This window comes from Tamandua tetradactyla, chromosome 4 (genome assembly GCF_023851605.1).
Source record: "Tamandua tetradactyla isolate mTamTet1 chromosome 4, mTamTet1.pri, whole genome shotgun sequence".
In the NCBI taxonomy this organism is placed as follows: domain Eukaryota; kingdom Metazoa; phylum Chordata; class Mammalia; order Pilosa; family Myrmecophagidae; genus Tamandua; species Tamandua tetradactyla.
Genome location: NC_135330.1, coordinates 179,733,496 through 179,751,826, shown reverse-complemented (window position 1 = coordinate 179,751,826; position 18,331 = coordinate 179,733,496). Strand labels below are relative to the sequence as shown.

The window sequence follows — 18,331 nt, the reverse complement described above, 5'->3', positions numbered from 1 at the left end:
CTTGGCTTTTCTGTCGCATGGCAGTACACGTGGCGGCATCTTCTCCTTCGTCTTCCAGCTTCCATTAACTTCCAGCTTCTGGCTGCTCCCTGGGGCTTCTTTCTCTCTTTCCCCCTGCCTCTAAAGAACTCTACTGACCTGGATTGAAGCCTCGTCTGATGCAGGTGGCCCACACTTTCGCTGCCATGTCTTCTTTTTTTTTTTTTTTGTTTGTTTGTTTGTTTACATGGGCAGGCACCGGGAATCGAACCCGGGTCCTCGGGCATGGCAGGTGAGCATTCTTGCCTGCTGAGCCACCGTGGCCCACCCTGCCATGTCTTCTTGAAGAGACGTTATTGGTTGTCCACACCCACTGTAATGCAGACCAAGACCGTGAGCACGTACAGACTGGGTGCACAGTTCCTTCCACCGCAGGGGCTACCCCGGAGCTGGAGGAAGAGAAGGGAGGGAAAGAACGCTGGGAGGACCCTGGAGTGGCTCTCTTCTTAGGGTTGACCTTTTTCTTCAGCTAATTTTTTCATTCTGTAAAAATTATTATATTTGCTTTAGATCCATTCATTTTCCTGTATAAGTAATTCATTAAAGCAATGCTTAGTTTTTCTCGTTCTTAAAAACCAAGCAAACAAAAATCACAACCTACTCCTCCTCCTTCTCCCTCCTGGTTTTAACTTCCCTTCCAGCCTTTTTCTCAGTTTGGGACCTCCCCAGTGTCTGCTGCCCCAAAGTCTGTCCAGCTTTTCCCTCCTCCTCTGAGAGTAACAGTTAGCTGTTTGGTGTCTGAAAAATAGCCATGCCTCAAGTCCGTAGTAAGAAATAAGTACTCATTTATACAGATTACTTCTACCTAATATCATAGTGGTTGTGAAGTGAAAATTCCTTAAGAAAAAGCATTGTAAATATCCAGTCAAGGGTATTTTATAGCAACTGTAGGAATATAATTTTACTCTCAAAGTGCAAGTGTGTGTTCTACCAGTGGTGTATGGTATTGATATAGAGGTTTGATATTGCTTTGTGCTATACCTGCAGGTTGATTGTTTAAAGAGAAACCTTGCTTCTAACCCTTTTTGACTTTATCCTATAGGTCTACCAGGCAGAGGATTCCCAGGATTCCCAGGGACCAAAGGAGAGAAAGGTAATATTTGCTAAGCATGTTTTTCCTTTTCAGCTAATTGCTGCCAGCAGAACAGGGCTGAGCGCTTGCAGGACCCAGCCCATCAGTTTCATTTAATGAGGAAGTAACTGAGCATGAGATGCTTACTGAGTCCAGAGGGTACTGTCTGCAAGGCATGTGTGACTAAGCAGTCTAATTTATGCACTGAAATGGTGTATGGTACGTTTGTTATCAGAAATTCTCTGTTATTTGCACTCATTTTATAAAATGCAATATGGGAAGAAACTTCTGTCATTTTTGTGCTTGGGAAGTAACCAGAATCTCAAAATTAAAAAAATAAAACAGTTCATAGTCCATGAAGATAAGACAAGATGTGTAACAGAAGCCACTGACTTCACCACACTTCCCACCCACAGTGGGCTAAAGACTGAGTGCAGTCAAGAGGTGAGAAGGAATTTGAAGATGCTATCTCTTTCCTAAGAGATCACTTTATGAGGAAGAAAAAGCACACGAGTAAATTTAAGAGAACAAACAGCGAAGCATTCAATGACAAGCCACAGACAGCCACAGCTGTGGAGATCACACATTCTGCGTTACTGAGCAAGTAGATGGACAGGTGGAGGGAGGGATGCTGGACTGACTGCGTGAGTCAAGCCAGGTTCTGACGGTTCGGAAAGGACCTGCTGCCTCTGGGATGCCTGGGAAGGAGAAGCAGCGTGTAGGAGTTCCGCTTCGCCCAGTCCCAGGGGCCTCCCAGAAGAGCCTGAAGCCTTTGGTGGGCACCGATGGGCCCCTGGACCTGCCCTGGGCCGGGAGTGGTAGAGGAGTGCAGGACAGGCCCCTGCCTCTTTTGTCCTGACTCACAGCCTCCTCAAACCCGGACAGAGTCCTTTTGAACATGCGCCTTCCCGGGGTGCTTCCACTGGCCTTCAGAAAAAGGAAGATGTGAGAAGTGTCCTATTGTCCGCCATACTGAGGCTTTTTTCTACACAGCCCTACACCCTTGGAAAACCTAATTGACAAATTCTGCTGCCCTGTAATAGATTATCATAGGGTGTATTGTGTTTTTTATTCATTGGAGGAACTATTTGGCAATTTTAAGATGACCCTATTTCATTTCCTTTTTATTTTTTCTTAATGACCTTGAAATAATCTTAGAATTTTACTATTTTTATTGGCAAGTTTTAGGTAATATGTTAAAAACTAAGCATGTTGTTTTTTTATCCTGCAGGCTCTTATTTTTTTAAAAAAAAAACAGCCTTCTTAGGTATTATTGATATGAATAAACTGTACATGTTTTAAAGCTACAATTTGATGCATTTTGATACATGCATATACCTATGAAACTGTCCGTACTTTCAAGTTGGTGAACATATCCACCACCCCAAACTTTCCTTATGCTGCTTTGTAATTCTTCTGCCCTGCTCATTCCTGCCCCCACACCCAGAGTTTCTGTTATTATGCAAGATCATCGATCAGTTTTCTATTAGTATAGTTTAGCTTGCAGTTTCCAGAATTTTATATAAATGAAATCACATAGTATGTACTCTCTTTTAGTTTGAATTCTCTCACACAGCATAATTATTTTGAGATTCATCCATATCGTTGCTCTCGTAATCCATTCCTTTTTGATTAAACAGGTAGTATTCTGTGGTATGGATAGAACTCAATTTGTGTGCTCATTCACCTGTTGATGGAACAAGTTCTTGGTTTTAGCACAGCGATTGCTTGCAGACTTATCTGAGGACATATTCAGATGTCTTTGTCATAGACATTTCTTTTAAAAAGTATGAAGAATTAGAGCCAATTCTTAGTATTCTAAACTCATTCTTCTTCGGGCCTGAGCAGGGTAAGTATCTAGTGTGTTATTTTTTGAAAAGGCGAGAAAAGAGCACCAAGTCCCAGTTTTCCTCTCGGTGTCTTCAGGAAGCCCAGCTCTGAGGGGTACTCGGGGATAGAAACATTTGATACTCCATCGCTCCTTATCTATACACTGGAGTTTCCTATTCTTCTACCAAATTTCACCATAATCTCAAACTGTTTTTTTTGTCTAGGTTCAAAGGGAGATGTGGGCTTTCCAGGATTAGCTGGGAGGCCTGGAATTCCTGGATCCAAAGGAGAGCAAGGATTCATGGGTCCTCCCGGGCCACAGGGACAGCCAGGATTACCTGGCCCTCCAGGCCTGCCTGTGGAAGGGCCCAAAGGAGACCGAGGACCTCAGGGTCAACCTGGCCTGCCAGGTGAGGTATTCAACCAGGTGTCACAGTGTAAGAGCTGGGGATGGAAACAAAATTCACAAAAAATAAGTCATTGTAGAATAAACCGAAATAATTAAAATTTCCAATGAGGTTTTTTGGGGGGGGAGCTGAAGAGGGTGGAATTTGTAGTATTCATATTTCTGAAGTTATTACAGCTTAAAACTGCATAAACTTTGGGACACTCTGTATTTTGGCCTCCATTGGATGACTGCTTTTCTTGATTCCTTCCATCAAGGAATATAGTATTTACCGCGAATAGTTGGGGAGGTAGGGGGAAAGGAAGTTGTTGCAAAAGCCTGGAGGATATATATATATCATCTATTGTGTTAGTTTAAACCAATACAACATTCTAGGGAACCTTTCCATCCTTGACTAAGATTGCAGTAATGGCAGCCCAGGTATCCCTGGGCACCATTTCCCCAAAGAGCATTTTGGAAACTGAGAGTGTTGTATCTATTCTTTAATTCTACTCTTCCTTCTGGCGCTGCCTTGATTTCTTTACGCTCTTGCTCTTTGACGTGCTGCTGTTGTGCATGGTTCAGGAGAGCTGGGAGGTATAACAACAACACCAAAGCTCAAGGGCAGTCATCCATAATATCACCTTCCAGCCTGAATGTGTGACTTTTGTCTCTCCCATTAGGGCTTCCGGGACCCATGGGACCTGCCGGGCTCCCAGGGCTTGATGGACTGAAAGGTGAAAAAGGAGGTCCAGGCTGGCCAGGAGCCCCTGGTGCTCCAGGACCAAAGGGAGATCCAGGATATCAGGGCATGCCTGTAAGTCATTGATTGGTAGATTTGTTCTTTTTTTTAAAGGAGATTTCTCTGATCATAAAATCACACATTATATGTATCGTGTGTGTGTGTGTATATACATGCATGTTACACACCCAAATCCCCTCTAAATCAATTTCTTCTCTCTTGTCAACATCCAGCCAGATTCTTTAACATCAGAGAAGACAACTATTATAAACTCTTTTACAATCTAGTTTTACAAGTACTCTTAAAAGCGAGATGTTTTTATGCTAGAAATTACAGTTCAGTGCCTGGGTTTAAAAATTCACTTACAAACAATGCAAAAATCGAGCCAATTGTATAAAGAACAGTTCCATACCCAGCCCAGTCATCTCTTATGAATGACAAAGAGCTAGATACTGGAAATGAACTGTCTGTGTCTTCAGGGCTATTACAAGCCTTTAATTGAGCAGGCTTCAGAGTGTAATGAATGACCGGTAATAAGCTTTTTGTTCGTTACAGGTGGGTAGCAGTTTGTATATATATATATGATATGTGCATGCATGTTATTTTTGGCACTTTTTAAAATAAAGTAAAGCAAAGAGACAAGTCTAATTAAGAAACAATACAATTTTTACATGCTGTTATCCATGACAACTGTATTGAAATAGCAAGAAACTGTGACAGTATTTTAAAGTACATGAATCGTGCTATATTATAAAGGAAAATATCTCCTTTTTTAGACTTTTTAATCTCTTTCTGTATTTAAAAAGCACTTTAAAAATAAGATCTGAAACATTCTTTAAAAAGTCTCCATGCTTGAGTATTAGGAGAAAACTTTCAAATGAGGTAGTTTGTTGTAACTTTATTTTTAATCACAAGTGGATGTCTTGTCAAAGCAAGTGTTTACTGATTTCTGACTATGTTCAAGGCATTGTGTTGAGGTGTGAAAGTACGTAGTTTAAGACTTGGATGTGCTCTCTAGGAGATTACCAGATAGATGGACAAACAGAGGGAATGTCTAGAATGAAGCAAATTGTATCAATTTCTAATTGTTCCTAATTTAAGCATGCACAGTGTTATCAACATTCTTTTTACTCAAGAAAAGACAAGGCACTGTTTGTTTACAAATCTGCTTTTCAGAACATCAATGTGTTTTCTGAGGTTCCTGAACCTACTGGTTCAGGTAATTTGAGAAAATTACCATACAGCTTCTAAACAATTCCCAGCTGAAGTTTCTCTTTTTTGATCTAGGGTATTGGTGGCTCTCCAGGAATCACAGGTTCTAAGGGTGATATGGGACCACCAGGAGTTCCAGGATTTCAAGGTAAGATTTACAGTAAAGGAGATGCTGGAGATGCATTTATTGTTACTGGAGAATCCTACACAAGGGTACTTTAATGTTGCCAAATCTGGCACAACTCTAACATGAAATTTTGTTCTTTTCCTATTTAAAAAGCCATTTCTGTGTGGCACCCAACTTTTTGCAATCGATCGATAAATGGCTATATAAAGATATTCTGATTTTCTTATTGAGAATCAGTGGACAACACATTTACATATCAATAAGAAATCATGGATTTGGGTCATTCATTAATTTATTAAACAAACATTTACTGTGTGTCGCCAGCTTCCTTTCATATGTAAAGGTCACAGCAAAGGTACTGTGACCTTTACATATGAAAGATGAATAAAGCAGGTTCTCAGCCTTGCAGTATCTCATGGTCCATTTGGGGAGGCATGTGAACTAGACTATGTCTTGGGTCCCTCCACTTAGGATTATTTTGCAGTTTTATTACATATTAGAAAAATGTGAATTCTTGTTTCTAGAAAAAAGAATTTTACCAAAAATTTTGCACAACTGACCAGAAATGCTCTTTTTCTCACAAGATGAATAAAAAAAATCTTCACATAATGTATGCCGGTATATAATTTGAAATTATATGTAAAATAAATTTTCTACTTGTGTCTAGGTCAGAAAGGTCTCCCTGGTATCCAGGGAATTAAAGGCGATCAGGGTGATCAAGGATTTCCTGGGGCTAAAGGTAGGATAATTTGTTATATAGGTGGGTACTTCCCTGGGGACTTGGGGAAATATAAAAGCCATTGAACACTCAGGATTATGATGTTGGATTTTACATACATACGAATTCTTTGGTGTTATGTCAGAATCTTTACATTTGGCTAATCTGACCCCCCACTTTTTTTTTTTTTAACCAGCAATTTGTCTTAACAGTCAATTTTTAAAAATCTATGACTGAGATAAATCCAGGTAAGAGGGTATGGCTAAGATATTAGCTGACAAGCTTTAGAGTCAAAAAAAAAAAAAAAAAGACAGGCTATAAAATTAGACTGAAATCACTTCCTGGAAGATGGCGGCTTAGTAAGACGCGCGGATCTTAGTTTCTTCTCCAGGACACCTACTAGGGGAGTAGAAACAATACAGAAAGCGCCCAAAGCCACAACAGAGATAAAAAAGACAGCGTACCCCATCCTGGAACGGCTCTTTCCCTGGCTGCGGCGACCAGCAACCCTCCCTGCATTCGGACCCCGGGCCGGCTCAAGCCGCTTCGGCTAGCGAACCCCCAGGACGGCGAGAGTTTTCCAAAGTTTAAGGTCCCACAGCACCTTTTACTGGTGGGACCCGCAGACAAACGTGTGCCACGAGCGCCACCTACTGGGCAGGATAAGAAAAACAGAACCCAGAGATTTCACAGAAGAATATTACAACCTTGCTGGGTCCAACACCAAGAGAAATCTGAATAAATGCCCAGACGCCAGCAGCAGAAGATAACTGTCCACGCTCAAAAGATTGAGAATATGGCTCAGTCAAAGGAACAAACCAATAGCTCAAATGAGACACAAGAGCTGAGACAACTAATGCTGAATATACGAACAGAAATGGAAAACCTCTTCAAAAATGAAATCGATAAATTGAGGGAGGACATGAAGAGGACATGGGCTGAACATAAAGAAGAAATAGAAAAACTGAAAAAACAAATCACAGAACTTATGGAAGTGAAGGATAAAGTAGCAAACATAGAAAAAATAATGGATAGCTACAATGATAGATTTAAAGAGACAGAAGATAGAATTAGTGATTTGGAGGATGGAACATCTGAATTCCAAAAAGAAACAGAAACTATAGGGAAAAGAATGGAAAAATTTGAACAGGGTATCAGGGAACTCAAGGACAATATGAACCGCACAAATATACGTGTTGTGGGTGTCCCAGAAGGAGAAGAGAAGGGAAAAGGAGGAGAAAAACTAATGGAAGAAATTATCACTGAAAATTTCCCAACTCTTATGAAAGACCTAAAATTACAGATCCAAGAAGTGCAGCGCACCCCAAAGAGATTAGACCCAAATAGGCGTTCTCCAAGACACTTACTAGTTAGAATGTCAGAGGTCAAAGAGAAAGAGAAGATCTTGAAAGCAGCAAGAGAAAAACAATCCATTACATACAAGGGAAACCCAATAAGACTTTGTGTAGATTTCTCAGCAGAAACCATGGAAGCTAGAAGACAGTGGGATGATATATTTAAAATACTAAAAGAGAAAAACTGCCAACCAAGACTCCTATATCCAGCAAAATTATCCTTCAAAAATGAGGGAGAAATTAAAACATTCTCAGACAAAAAGTCACTGAAAGAATTTGTGACCAAGAGACCAGCTCTGCAAGAAATACTAAAGGGAGCACTAGAGTCAGATACAAAAAGACAGAAGAGAGAGATATGGAAAAGAGTGTAGAAAGAAGGAAAATCAGATATGATATATATAATACAAAAGGCAAAATGTTAGAGGAAAATATTATCCAAACAGTAATAACACTAAATGTCAATGGACTGAATTCCCCAATCAAAAGACATAGATTGGCAGAATGGATTAAAAAACAGGATCCTTCTATATGCTGTCTACAGGAAACACATCTTAGACCCAAAGATAAACATAGGTTGAAAGTGAAAGGTTGGGAAAAGATATTTCATGCAAATAACAACCAGAAAAGAGCAGGAGTGGCTATACTAATATCCAACAAATTAGACTTCAAATGTAAAACAGTTAAAAGAGACAAAGAAGGACACTATATACTAATAAAAGGAACAATTAAACAAGAAGACATAACAATCAAAAATATTTACGCACCGAATCAGAATGCCCCAAAATACGTGAGGAATATACTGCAAACACTGAAAAGGGAAATAGACTCATATACCATAATAGTTGGAGACTTCAACTCACCACTCTCATCAAGGGACAGAACATCTAGACAGAGGATCAACAAAGAAATAGAGAATCTGAATATTACTATAAATGAACTAGACTTAATAGACATTTATAGGACATTACATCCCACAACAGCAGGATACACCTTTTTCTCAAGTGCTCATGGATCATTCTCAAAGATAGACCATATGCTGGGTCACAAAGCAAGTCTTAACAAATTTAAAAAGATTGAAATCTTACACAACACTTTCTCGGACCATAAAGGAATGATGTTGGAAATCAATAATAGGCAGAGTGCCAGAAAATTCACAAATACGTGGAGGCTCAACAACACACTCCTAAACAACGAGTGGGTCAAAGAAGAAATTGCAAGAGAAATTAGCAAATACCTCGAGGCGAATGAAAATGAAAACACAACATATCAAAACTTATGGGACGCAGCAAAGGCAGTGCTAAGAGGGAAATTTATTGCTCTAAATGCCTATATCAGAAAAGAAGAAAAGGCAAAAATTCAGGAATTAACTATCCATTTGGAAGAACTGGAGAAAGAACAGCAAGCTAACCCCAAAGCAAGCAAAAGGAAAGAAATAACAAAGATTAGAGCACAAATAAATGAAATTGAAAACATGAAAACAATAGAGAAAATCAATAAGGCCAGAAGTTGGTTCTATGAGAAAATCAATAAGATTGATGGGCCCTTAGCAAGATTGACAAAAAGAAGAAGAGAGAGGATGCAAATAAATAAGATCAGAAATGGAAGAGGAGACATAACTACTGACCTCACAGAAATAAAGGAGGTAATAACAGGATACTATGAACAACTTTACGCTAATAAATACAACAATTTAGAGGAAATGGACGGGTTCCTGGAAAGACATGAACAACCAACTTTGACTCAAGAAGACATAGATGACCTCAACAAACCAATCACAAGTAAAGAAATTGAATCAGTCATTCAAAAGCTTCCTAAAAAGAAAAGTCCAGGACCAGATGGCTTCACATGTGAATTCTACCAAACGTTCCAGAAAGAATTAGTACCAATTCTCTTCAAACTCTTCAAAAAAATCGAAGTGGAGGGAAAACTACCTAATTCATTCTATGAAGCCAACATCACCCTCATACCAAAACCAGGCAAAGATATTACAAAAAAAGAAAACTACAGACCAATCTCTCTAATGAATCCAGATGCAAAAATCCTCAATAAAATTCTAGCAAATCGTATCCAACAACACATTAAAAGAATTATACATCATGACCAAGTAGGATTCATCCCAGGTATGCAAGGATGGTTCAACATAAGAAAATCAATTAATGTAATACACCATATCAACAAATCAAAGCAGAAAAATCACATGATCATCTCAATTGATGCAGAGAAGGCATTCGACAAGATTCAACATCCTTTCCTGTTGAAAACACTTCAAAAGATAGGAATACAAGGGAACTTCCTTAAAATGATAGAGGGAATATATGAAAAACCCACAGCTAATATCATCCTCAATGGGGAAAAATTGAAAACTTTCCCCCTAAGATCAGGAACAAGACAAGGATGTCCACTATCACCACTATTATTCAACATTGTGTTGGAGGTTCTAGCCAGAGCAATTAGACAAGAAAAAGAAATACAAGGCATCAAAATTGGAAAGGAAGAAGTAAAACTATCACTGTTTGCAGACGATATGATACTATACGTCGAAAACCCGGAAAAATCCACAACAAAACTACTAGAGCTAATAAATGAGTACAGCAAAGTAGCAGGTTACAAGATCAACATTCAAAAATCTGTAGCATTTCTATACACTAGTAATGAACAAGCTGAGGGGGAAATCAAGAAACGAATCCCATTTACAATTGCAACTAAAAGAATAAAATACCTAGGAATAAATTTAACTAAAGAGACAAAAAACCTATATAAAGAAAACTACAAAAAACTGCTAAAAGAAATCACAGAAGACCTAAATAGATGGAAGGGCATACCGTGTTCATGGATTGGAAGACTAAATATAGTTAAGATGTCAATCCTACCTAAATTGATTTACAGATTCAATGCAATACCAATCAAAATCCCAACAACTTATTTTTCAGAAATAGAAAAACCAATAAGCAAATTTATCTGGAAGGGCAGGGTGCCCCGAATTGCTAAAAACATCTTGAGGAAAAAAAACGAAGCTGGAGGTCTCGCGCTGCCTGACTTTAAGGCATATTATGAAGCCACAGTGGTCAAAACAGCATGGTATTGGCATAAAGATAGATATATCGACCAATGGAATCGAATAGAGTGCTCAGATATAGACCCTCTCATCTATGGACATTTGATCTTTGATAAGGCAGTCAAGCCAACTCACCTGGGACAGAACAGTCTCTTCAATAAATGGTGCCTAGAGAACTGGATATCCATATGCAAAAGAATGAAAGAAGACCCATCTCTCACACCCTATACAAAAGTTAACTCAAAATGGATCAAAGATCTAAACATTAGGTCTAAGACCATAAAACAGTTAGAGGAAAATGTTGGGAGATATCTTATGGATCTTACAACTGGAGGCGGTTTTATGGACCTTACACCTAAAGCAAGAGCACTGAAGAAGGAAATAAATAAATGGGAACTCCTCAAAATTAAACACTTTTGTGCATCAAAGAACTTCATCAAGAAAATAGAAAGACAGCCTTCACAATGGGAGACAATATTTGGAAATGATATATCAGATAAAGGTCTAGTATCCAGAATTTATAAAGAGATTGTTCATCTCAACAACAAAAAGACACCCAACCCAATTACAAAATGGGAAAAAGACTTGAACAGACACCTCTCAGAAGAGGAAATACGGATGGCCAAGAGGCACATGAAGAGATGCTCAATGTCCCTGGCCATTAGAGAAATGCAAATCAAAACCACAATGAGATATCATCTCACACCCACCAGAATGGCCATTATCAACAAAACAGAAAATGACAAGTGCTGGAGAGGATGCGGAGAAAGAGGCACACTTATCCACTGTTGGTGGGAATGTCAAAGGGTGCAACCACTGTGGAAGGCAGTTTGGCGGTTCCTCAAAAAGCTGAATATAGAATTGCCATACGACCCAGCAATACCATTGCTAGGTATCTACTCAAAGGACTTAAGGGCAAAGACACAAACGGACATTTGCACACCAATGTTTATAGCAGCATTATTTACAATTGCAAAGAGATGGAAACAGCCAAAATCTCCATCAACAGAAGAGTGGCTAAACAAACTGTGGTATATACATACGATGGAATATTATGCAGCTTTAAGACAAGATAAACTTATGAACCATGTAATAACATGGATGGACCTAGAGAATATTATGCTGAGTGAATCCAGCCAAAAACTAAAGGACAAATACTGTATGGTCCCACTGATGTGAACGGACATTCGAGAATAAACTTGAAATATGTCATTGGTAACAGAGTCCAGCAGGAGTTAGAAACAGGGTAAAATAATGGGTAATTGGAGCTGAAGGGATACAGACTGTGCAACAGGACTAGATACAAAAACTCAAAAATGGACAGCACAATAATACCTAATTGTAAAGTAATCATGTTAAAACACTGAATGAAGCTGCATCTGAGCTATAGGTTTTTGTTTTGTTTTGTTTTGTTTTGTTTTGATTTTACTATTATTACTTTTATTTTTTTCTCTATATTAACATTCTATATCTTTTTCGGTTATGTTGCTAGTTCTTCTAAACCAATGCAAATGTACTAAGAAATGATGATCATGCAACTATGTGATGATGTTAAGAATTAATGATTGCATGTGTAGAATGGTATGATCTCTAAATGTTGGGTTAATTTCTTTTTTTCCGTTAATTAAAAAAAAAAAAAAAAAAAGAGAAGGGATAATTGGAGATGAAGGGATACAGACTGTACAACGGGACTGGATATAAAAACTCAGAAATGGACAGCACAATACTACCCAATTGTAATGCAATTATGTTAAAACACTGAATGAAGCTGCATGTGAGGTATAGGTTTTTTGTTTTTGTTTTTTTTGTTTTTTTTTCTTTCTATTATTGTTTTAATTCTTATTCTGTTGTCTTTTTATTTCTTTTTCTAAATCGATGCAAATGTACTAAGAAATGATGAATATGCAACTATGTGATGTTATTAAGAATTACTGATTGTACATGTAGATTGGAATGATTTCTAATTGTTTTGTTAATTCTTTTTTTAATTAATAAAAAAAAAAATTAGACTGAAATCAACTACTCAAAGTAGTTAAAATAGGAAAACAACAAACTTGGATGTACAGGCTGAATGACTCAGCTGAACAGTAAGAGTCCTTATAGGACAAGGGTCTGCATTGACTGTTTCACCACCAGGAGCCAACAGTGTAAAGTGGCTCAAAAAAAAAAAAAAAGAGCAAATAATCATGGAAAGAAATAGTTTAAGCATACTGTCCATCCTATTCTACTCTCCGCTGGTTAGAACATATTTCTAGGGCTGTGTTTAATTTTCAAAACCATGTTTAATAAAAGAACAACCAATGAGAAGGCCCTCAGAAGTGGAAAGTTAGGGCAAGAAATAGGATGAAGAAAACTTCATGTGTGGAAGGAATGAGACAACCAGGGACATTTAGCTGAGCTGACTTCACAGGCTCCTGAAAACTGGATTATTTATCAGAAGAGCTATCATGGAGAAGAAGGATTCAGTCTGTTCATCACTAAAAAACTTAAGATAGTGTTTCACACACAGTAAGGCAGATTACAGACAATATAAGAAAAAACTTTCCAATACCAAGTATTGAAATTTTCCAAAGAAGAAATGGGTTGTTTCAAAGAGGAATGAAATTCACATTGAAGGGAGTGGTCAAGTGAAGGCTGGATGATGGCCTCTCAGGGATTCCGGAATCCAGTGGAAAGTATACATTGGTGACCCAAGCTCTTTTCTAGGCCTGAGAGTTCAGCATATTAGGATAAGTAATAAAAACATGCAGATTAGGTACATGTTTTGCAATAATCTGATTTCTTGTGCTTTTGATCATTGCTTTTACTTTTGAGGGAGTAACTCATTTTTGAATGAGTTTCTTGTTGGACTCTCATCATGTTCCTGCTGTCAGATGTTAAGGGTCATGTTGATAAATGGCATTTCTGATTCCCGCAGGTCTTCCAGGACCCCCTGGTCCCCCGGGTCATTTCCAGGTCATCAAAGGGGAGCCAGGGCTTCCTGGTCCGGAGGGCCCAACAGGTCTGAAAGGACTCCAGGGACCTCCAGGCCCTAAAGGACAGCAGGGTAAGGCCAGGCAGACTGTGTAGGAATGGTGCAGGGAGTGGTCAGGAGGGAGGGAGTGGGATTTTCCCTTGGCCCACGTGTCTAAACTCAAAGTGTCTGGGTAGTAACTATACAAATGTGTATTTGAATATGACTTTCTTTCCTTCCTTAAATTTCCATCAAAACCAAATCTAATTTTCCAAGGAACCTAAAAAGCCAGAACAAAATATAGGAAAAGCTAGATCATCTAACTCAACAAACCTATATTCAATTAGAAAAACATGGGCTAAAGGAACCAAAAGATCATCTTTTCCATCTCAGAGACAACAGGTGGCGGGGAGCAGCAAGCTAGAATTGCAAAAATTGGTGCTTTCCAATAGTGACTCAGAAGCTCTCCCCACTGGCAGAGATTTCTGCTAATCCCTATTATTCCCAGCCACCCTTACCCAGAGCCTTTAAACTCAATTCAGCTAAGCACTTTCTGTCCCAAGAAGTATTGGTAAGGGACAGGGAGAAAATAAAAGAGAATAAAAACATTTATAATGGAAAGATCTAAAGCTCCCTAAGAGCAAGCTGTCTACATGTAAACAAAAACTGTGTCAATATATTTGTTTCCTAAAAATTATTTAAGGGTCAGAATATGGCCAAAGGATAAAATCTTGAGAAAAATAAGAATGTTTCTTAAATAGTCTCCCTTCCCCCCCCATCCAACCTAGCTTGCCTTTTCCAAAACTGTCTGCCACATAATGATAAGAAACCAGAACTCAGAATTTAGAAGATCATGCACTCACCCATATGAATATCAATTTGACAGTTGCCTCTGCAAAGTGTGTATCAGGCTTTCCAGGAAGCAATTCATGGCTCTCTAGGAAAACTCTGTCATCTGCAGTCAAAGACCCTATGCCTGCCTTCCAAGAAAGCTCAAAAAGATATTTCAAAAGGAAAGCAAAAGATACATCCTACAGCTAACCAGGAGCAGATCACAAATTGTTTTTCCTTTGCTTTAGGTGTGACAGGATCAATGGGTTTACCTGGACCACCAGGTATTCCTGGGTTTGATGGTGCCCCTGGCCAGAAAGGAGAGACGGGACCTTTTGGGCCACCTGGTAGGTTGCTGGGCCCTTCCATCCTAATTACATCTACCTTTATCTTTTGGTTTGAAGCAGTAGGCCTAGACATGTGAAAAACCTACAAAACGAAGTTGGAAATGTTACTTGAAAGATTTCCCAAAAAAGTTTGTTTCTTAGAAGAAATAGGATCATATATAAGAGTGAAAGGGTTGTCACTATTTGTTGTGCAGAAACCAATGTTCCTCAGAGCACACGCTTTTCAGATGTTGTTGAAAGAAGGCAGCAGTCATAACTCTGTGTGGCTCCCTATGAGGGAAGCAGGCTCCAGCTATAAAAAGTCCGTGTCAGCAAAGGACCAGAGAAAGTAGAAATGAAAGATAATAATATCAGCGTTGGCCTCAGAAAGCAGAGCTCGCTTAGATATCCCATTATGACTGTAGTACTAAAGGCTGAAGTTATAAAATCCTTACGAGTTTGACACAGGAAATGGGCATCAGCTAACTGAACAAAGATCACAACCCAGCAGAATGTTTGTGAACGGCTTTGAATGTGGCATAGTTACCAAAGCAGATAGAAGGACAGATGCATAGAAGGACAGATGCATTTAAGCTTCCTTCTTGTTCTGTTTCCATCTGAAGGCTTTAAGATGCTCATGGTGGGGAAATGGACTTAAACTGAGGTTTTAATTATTTCCTAATACTCCTCCCTTCAAGGAGCTTCAGGATTCTATCTGAACGATGTGCAGAGAATCAGGGTAGAAGCTGAATAGTTCATTCATTGAACTAAATTTATTGAGCATCTGCCATGCATCAAGCACTGTGCTTATAAAAATATCCTGAGGTGGTGTGCAAAAAGGAAAAGATAAAACACCATGAGGGAGGTGGGCTGTTGTACTTGACTTTTACCAAGTACATTTTTGTAATGTGAAAATAAAAAAAAAAAATTTGGAAATCGTTCATGACCACAGTTTCGAAGTCTTTCAAGGAGCCTGATTACAATGAGGGAATCTGTTTTCTCACTTACAGGTCCAAGAGGGTTTCCTGGTCCACCAGGTCCTGATGGGTTGCCAGGATCCATGGGTCCACCAGGAACCCCATCTGTTGATCATGGCTTCCTCGTAACCAGGCACAGTCAAACCATAGATGACCCACAGTGTCCTCCTGGAACTAAAATTCTTTACCATGGGTACTCTTTGCTTTACGTGCAAGGCAATGAAAGGGCCCATGGCCAGGACTTGGGTAAGATGTCTCCAGATTGGTTTATTCATTCGACATAGATTTATTGAGTACCTTCTGTGGTGTAGCACCATACTTATCTCTGGTCCTGCAACTTAGAGTACCATTGAGACAATAGTAAGAAGAGGGCTCAACCCTTTTCTCTTCATCCTTATTAAATGAGTCATCAGTTCAACAGGTACTATTTCTTGACATCAGGATAAGTCAAGAAAATGTAAAGGCTGACTCTGAGATTTTTAAAAATTAATGAGATATTAGAACTTTTCTGCAAATTTTTAGTAATAAGCTTCCTAGGGTGCACACAAACATTTTCAAATGGTATTCTTGAAATAAGGCAGTTTGTTGCTCTTTTTAAAAAATATCCATGTTCTCCTGCTCAGAATTTCTCTAGATGTTCTAAGCACTCTCCCTCTGTTAGTTTAGATTAGCAGAAAGCTGTATGTCTGTCCTTATGATCTTAGTCCCCTGCAAATATCCTCCAGCAAACTATGCTTTAATACTTTACACCCTTAACTTTTATTGAGGTTAGAAACATCATGCAGCTATATAAAAAGGATCTCTGCATTCTGCAAAACTATTGCTGGAGATATTGTCTAATATGTTGCTTAATATCCATTGTACAAGGATCCACATAATAAATTCCTTTTAAAATTCACTTCCAGGCAATTATTTCTCTCTCCTGACAGACTGGTTTGTTTCCTTTTATCAAAAATGTCCTACACTATCCTTAGAGTTTTCATTTTACCTTGATCATATAGGATTTAATTGAATGTTCATTTACAATAATACAAGTTCCTTCTTTCTGTGTATAGCTTTAAATTTAATTATTTCCATTTTAGGAGCTATATCGAGTACATACCTTTCATTATTAACCATCATAATACATTTTAAATAGAGGTAGGCTGTAAATATAAGGAAAATCATCATGTGGTCTCCTCTCGCTACCCTTTCAGGGACGGCTGGAAGCTGCCTGCGCAAGTTTAGCACAATGCCCTTTCTGTTCTGCAATATCAACAACGTGTGCAACTTTGCATCCAGAAATGACTATTCCTACTGGCTGTCCACCCCGGAGCCCATGCCCATGTCTATGGCACCCATCGCTGGGGACAATATCAGACCATTTATTAGTAGGTGAGTTGAGCCTTTTCTGTTTTTCCTAAAACATTCAATCCATTGTTTTTCAGTTTATCAAATATGATATATCTCACTTTTGAAACAGAAACCAACCATAAGATTAACATAAAAATCAGTTATCCTCTTTAAAAATTATAATGTAAAACCAAAGCAGGATAATCCCAACTCTGAAACAGAATTCATATTTGTATGTGACTCACCTCAATATTGTCTATCTACAAAGCCTTTTAAGATGTTTTTCCCCAATAAGTATTCCCCCATGACATTTTAATACCAATATACTATATATTTGTTTGTGTATTAGAGGTATATCTGTTTATGTATTATATGCACACCTACACTATATGATTTATATAAAAATCATTTAATATAGGTATGCATATAATACGATTTTTCACCTCCCCAACCAATTTTTGCCCCTCAGGGCAAAAGTGTCCCTGTCAAGAATGCATGTGGTAAACTGACTGATTTCCCAAATTAAATGATTATCTGTACTAATATATGGAGTTATGCTTTGGGGTTCACAGTCATTTGCCTGGTAGGGAGAAAAATGGGAAATTGAAATTATTATGACTGAAAAGTACACAAGTGTCCTATCTTTGCCTCTTCCCTTATCATTAAAAGTTGATTCCTTAGCTATCCCAAGAAATAATGGGAAAGTGGCAAATGAGTAAATTAACCTGATGCTGACACTATTCTGTAATTTGACTTTTTACACACCAAGATAATAAAGGATGAAAAGAATAATGAGTCAGGAAAAGCTTGCCTCAGGAAAGTGAGAGTGTGACCAGGAAAGCTATGGTGCCAGTGGATTGGGCGCTTGTGAAGGCCAGGTTCTCGCAGGCCACAGCTTTCACAAGACAGCTGAACCCTGCAGGACTCTGGAACAGAAAGGCTAAGTGATGCCTATTAAATAGCAAAGTCATATGTTTTGATTACCTTACATTAAAATATCTTCTGACAGCTTTTTTTTATTATAATTTTTTGAGCTATAAGAGATTTTATTTTATGGTTCTTAAAATTAGAAAAATCATTCATTACCCTTTCAGAGTACCGCTTCTCAAAACCTGAACGTATTACTTTAGAGTGTGTCAGTGAGTGCCTAGTGGTTGTTCTATTTAGATACTTTTGTGCTTAGAACCATGTTCGATGCACTAAAAGGAAAACCAACAACCTTTTTGTTTGTTCGTGTGTTTAGCTCCCTTTGGACAATAAGGTGGAAAATGATTATTCATTTCTAGCATTTCATATTTACCTTCTTAATAAAGCTGACATTTGCTCTTGACTTGATTGAAGAGGCAAGAGCTCCGGCATGCTTTAGAGATCTGCTTA

The 18,331-nt window shown here is 38.5% G+C and overlaps 1 protein-coding gene across 1 annotated transcript in view; it reads left to right on the top strand.

Annotated features, from left to right (window-relative positions):
* Nucleotides 1–18,331, top strand: part of COL4A1 (collagen type IV alpha 1 chain) — a 167,807-nt gene that overhangs the window by 142,289 nt on the left and 7,187 nt on the right. Inside the window, exons 41-49 of the mRNA XM_077158667.1 lie at nt 1,082–1,132; nt 3,166–3,351; nt 4,010–4,143; nt 5,356–5,428; nt 6,075–6,146; nt 13,453–13,581; nt 14,568–14,666; nt 15,656–15,868; nt 16,819–16,996. Of these exons, the coding sequence (XP_077014782.1) occupies nt 1,082–1,132; nt 3,166–3,351; nt 4,010–4,143; nt 5,356–5,428; nt 6,075–6,146; nt 13,453–13,581; nt 14,568–14,666; nt 15,656–15,868; nt 16,819–16,996 (1,135 nt within the window). The remainder of the gene's footprint in view (nt 1–1,081; nt 1,133–3,165; nt 3,352–4,009; nt 4,144–5,355; nt 5,429–6,074; nt 6,147–13,452; nt 13,582–14,567; nt 14,667–15,655; nt 15,869–16,818; nt 16,997–18,331) is intronic.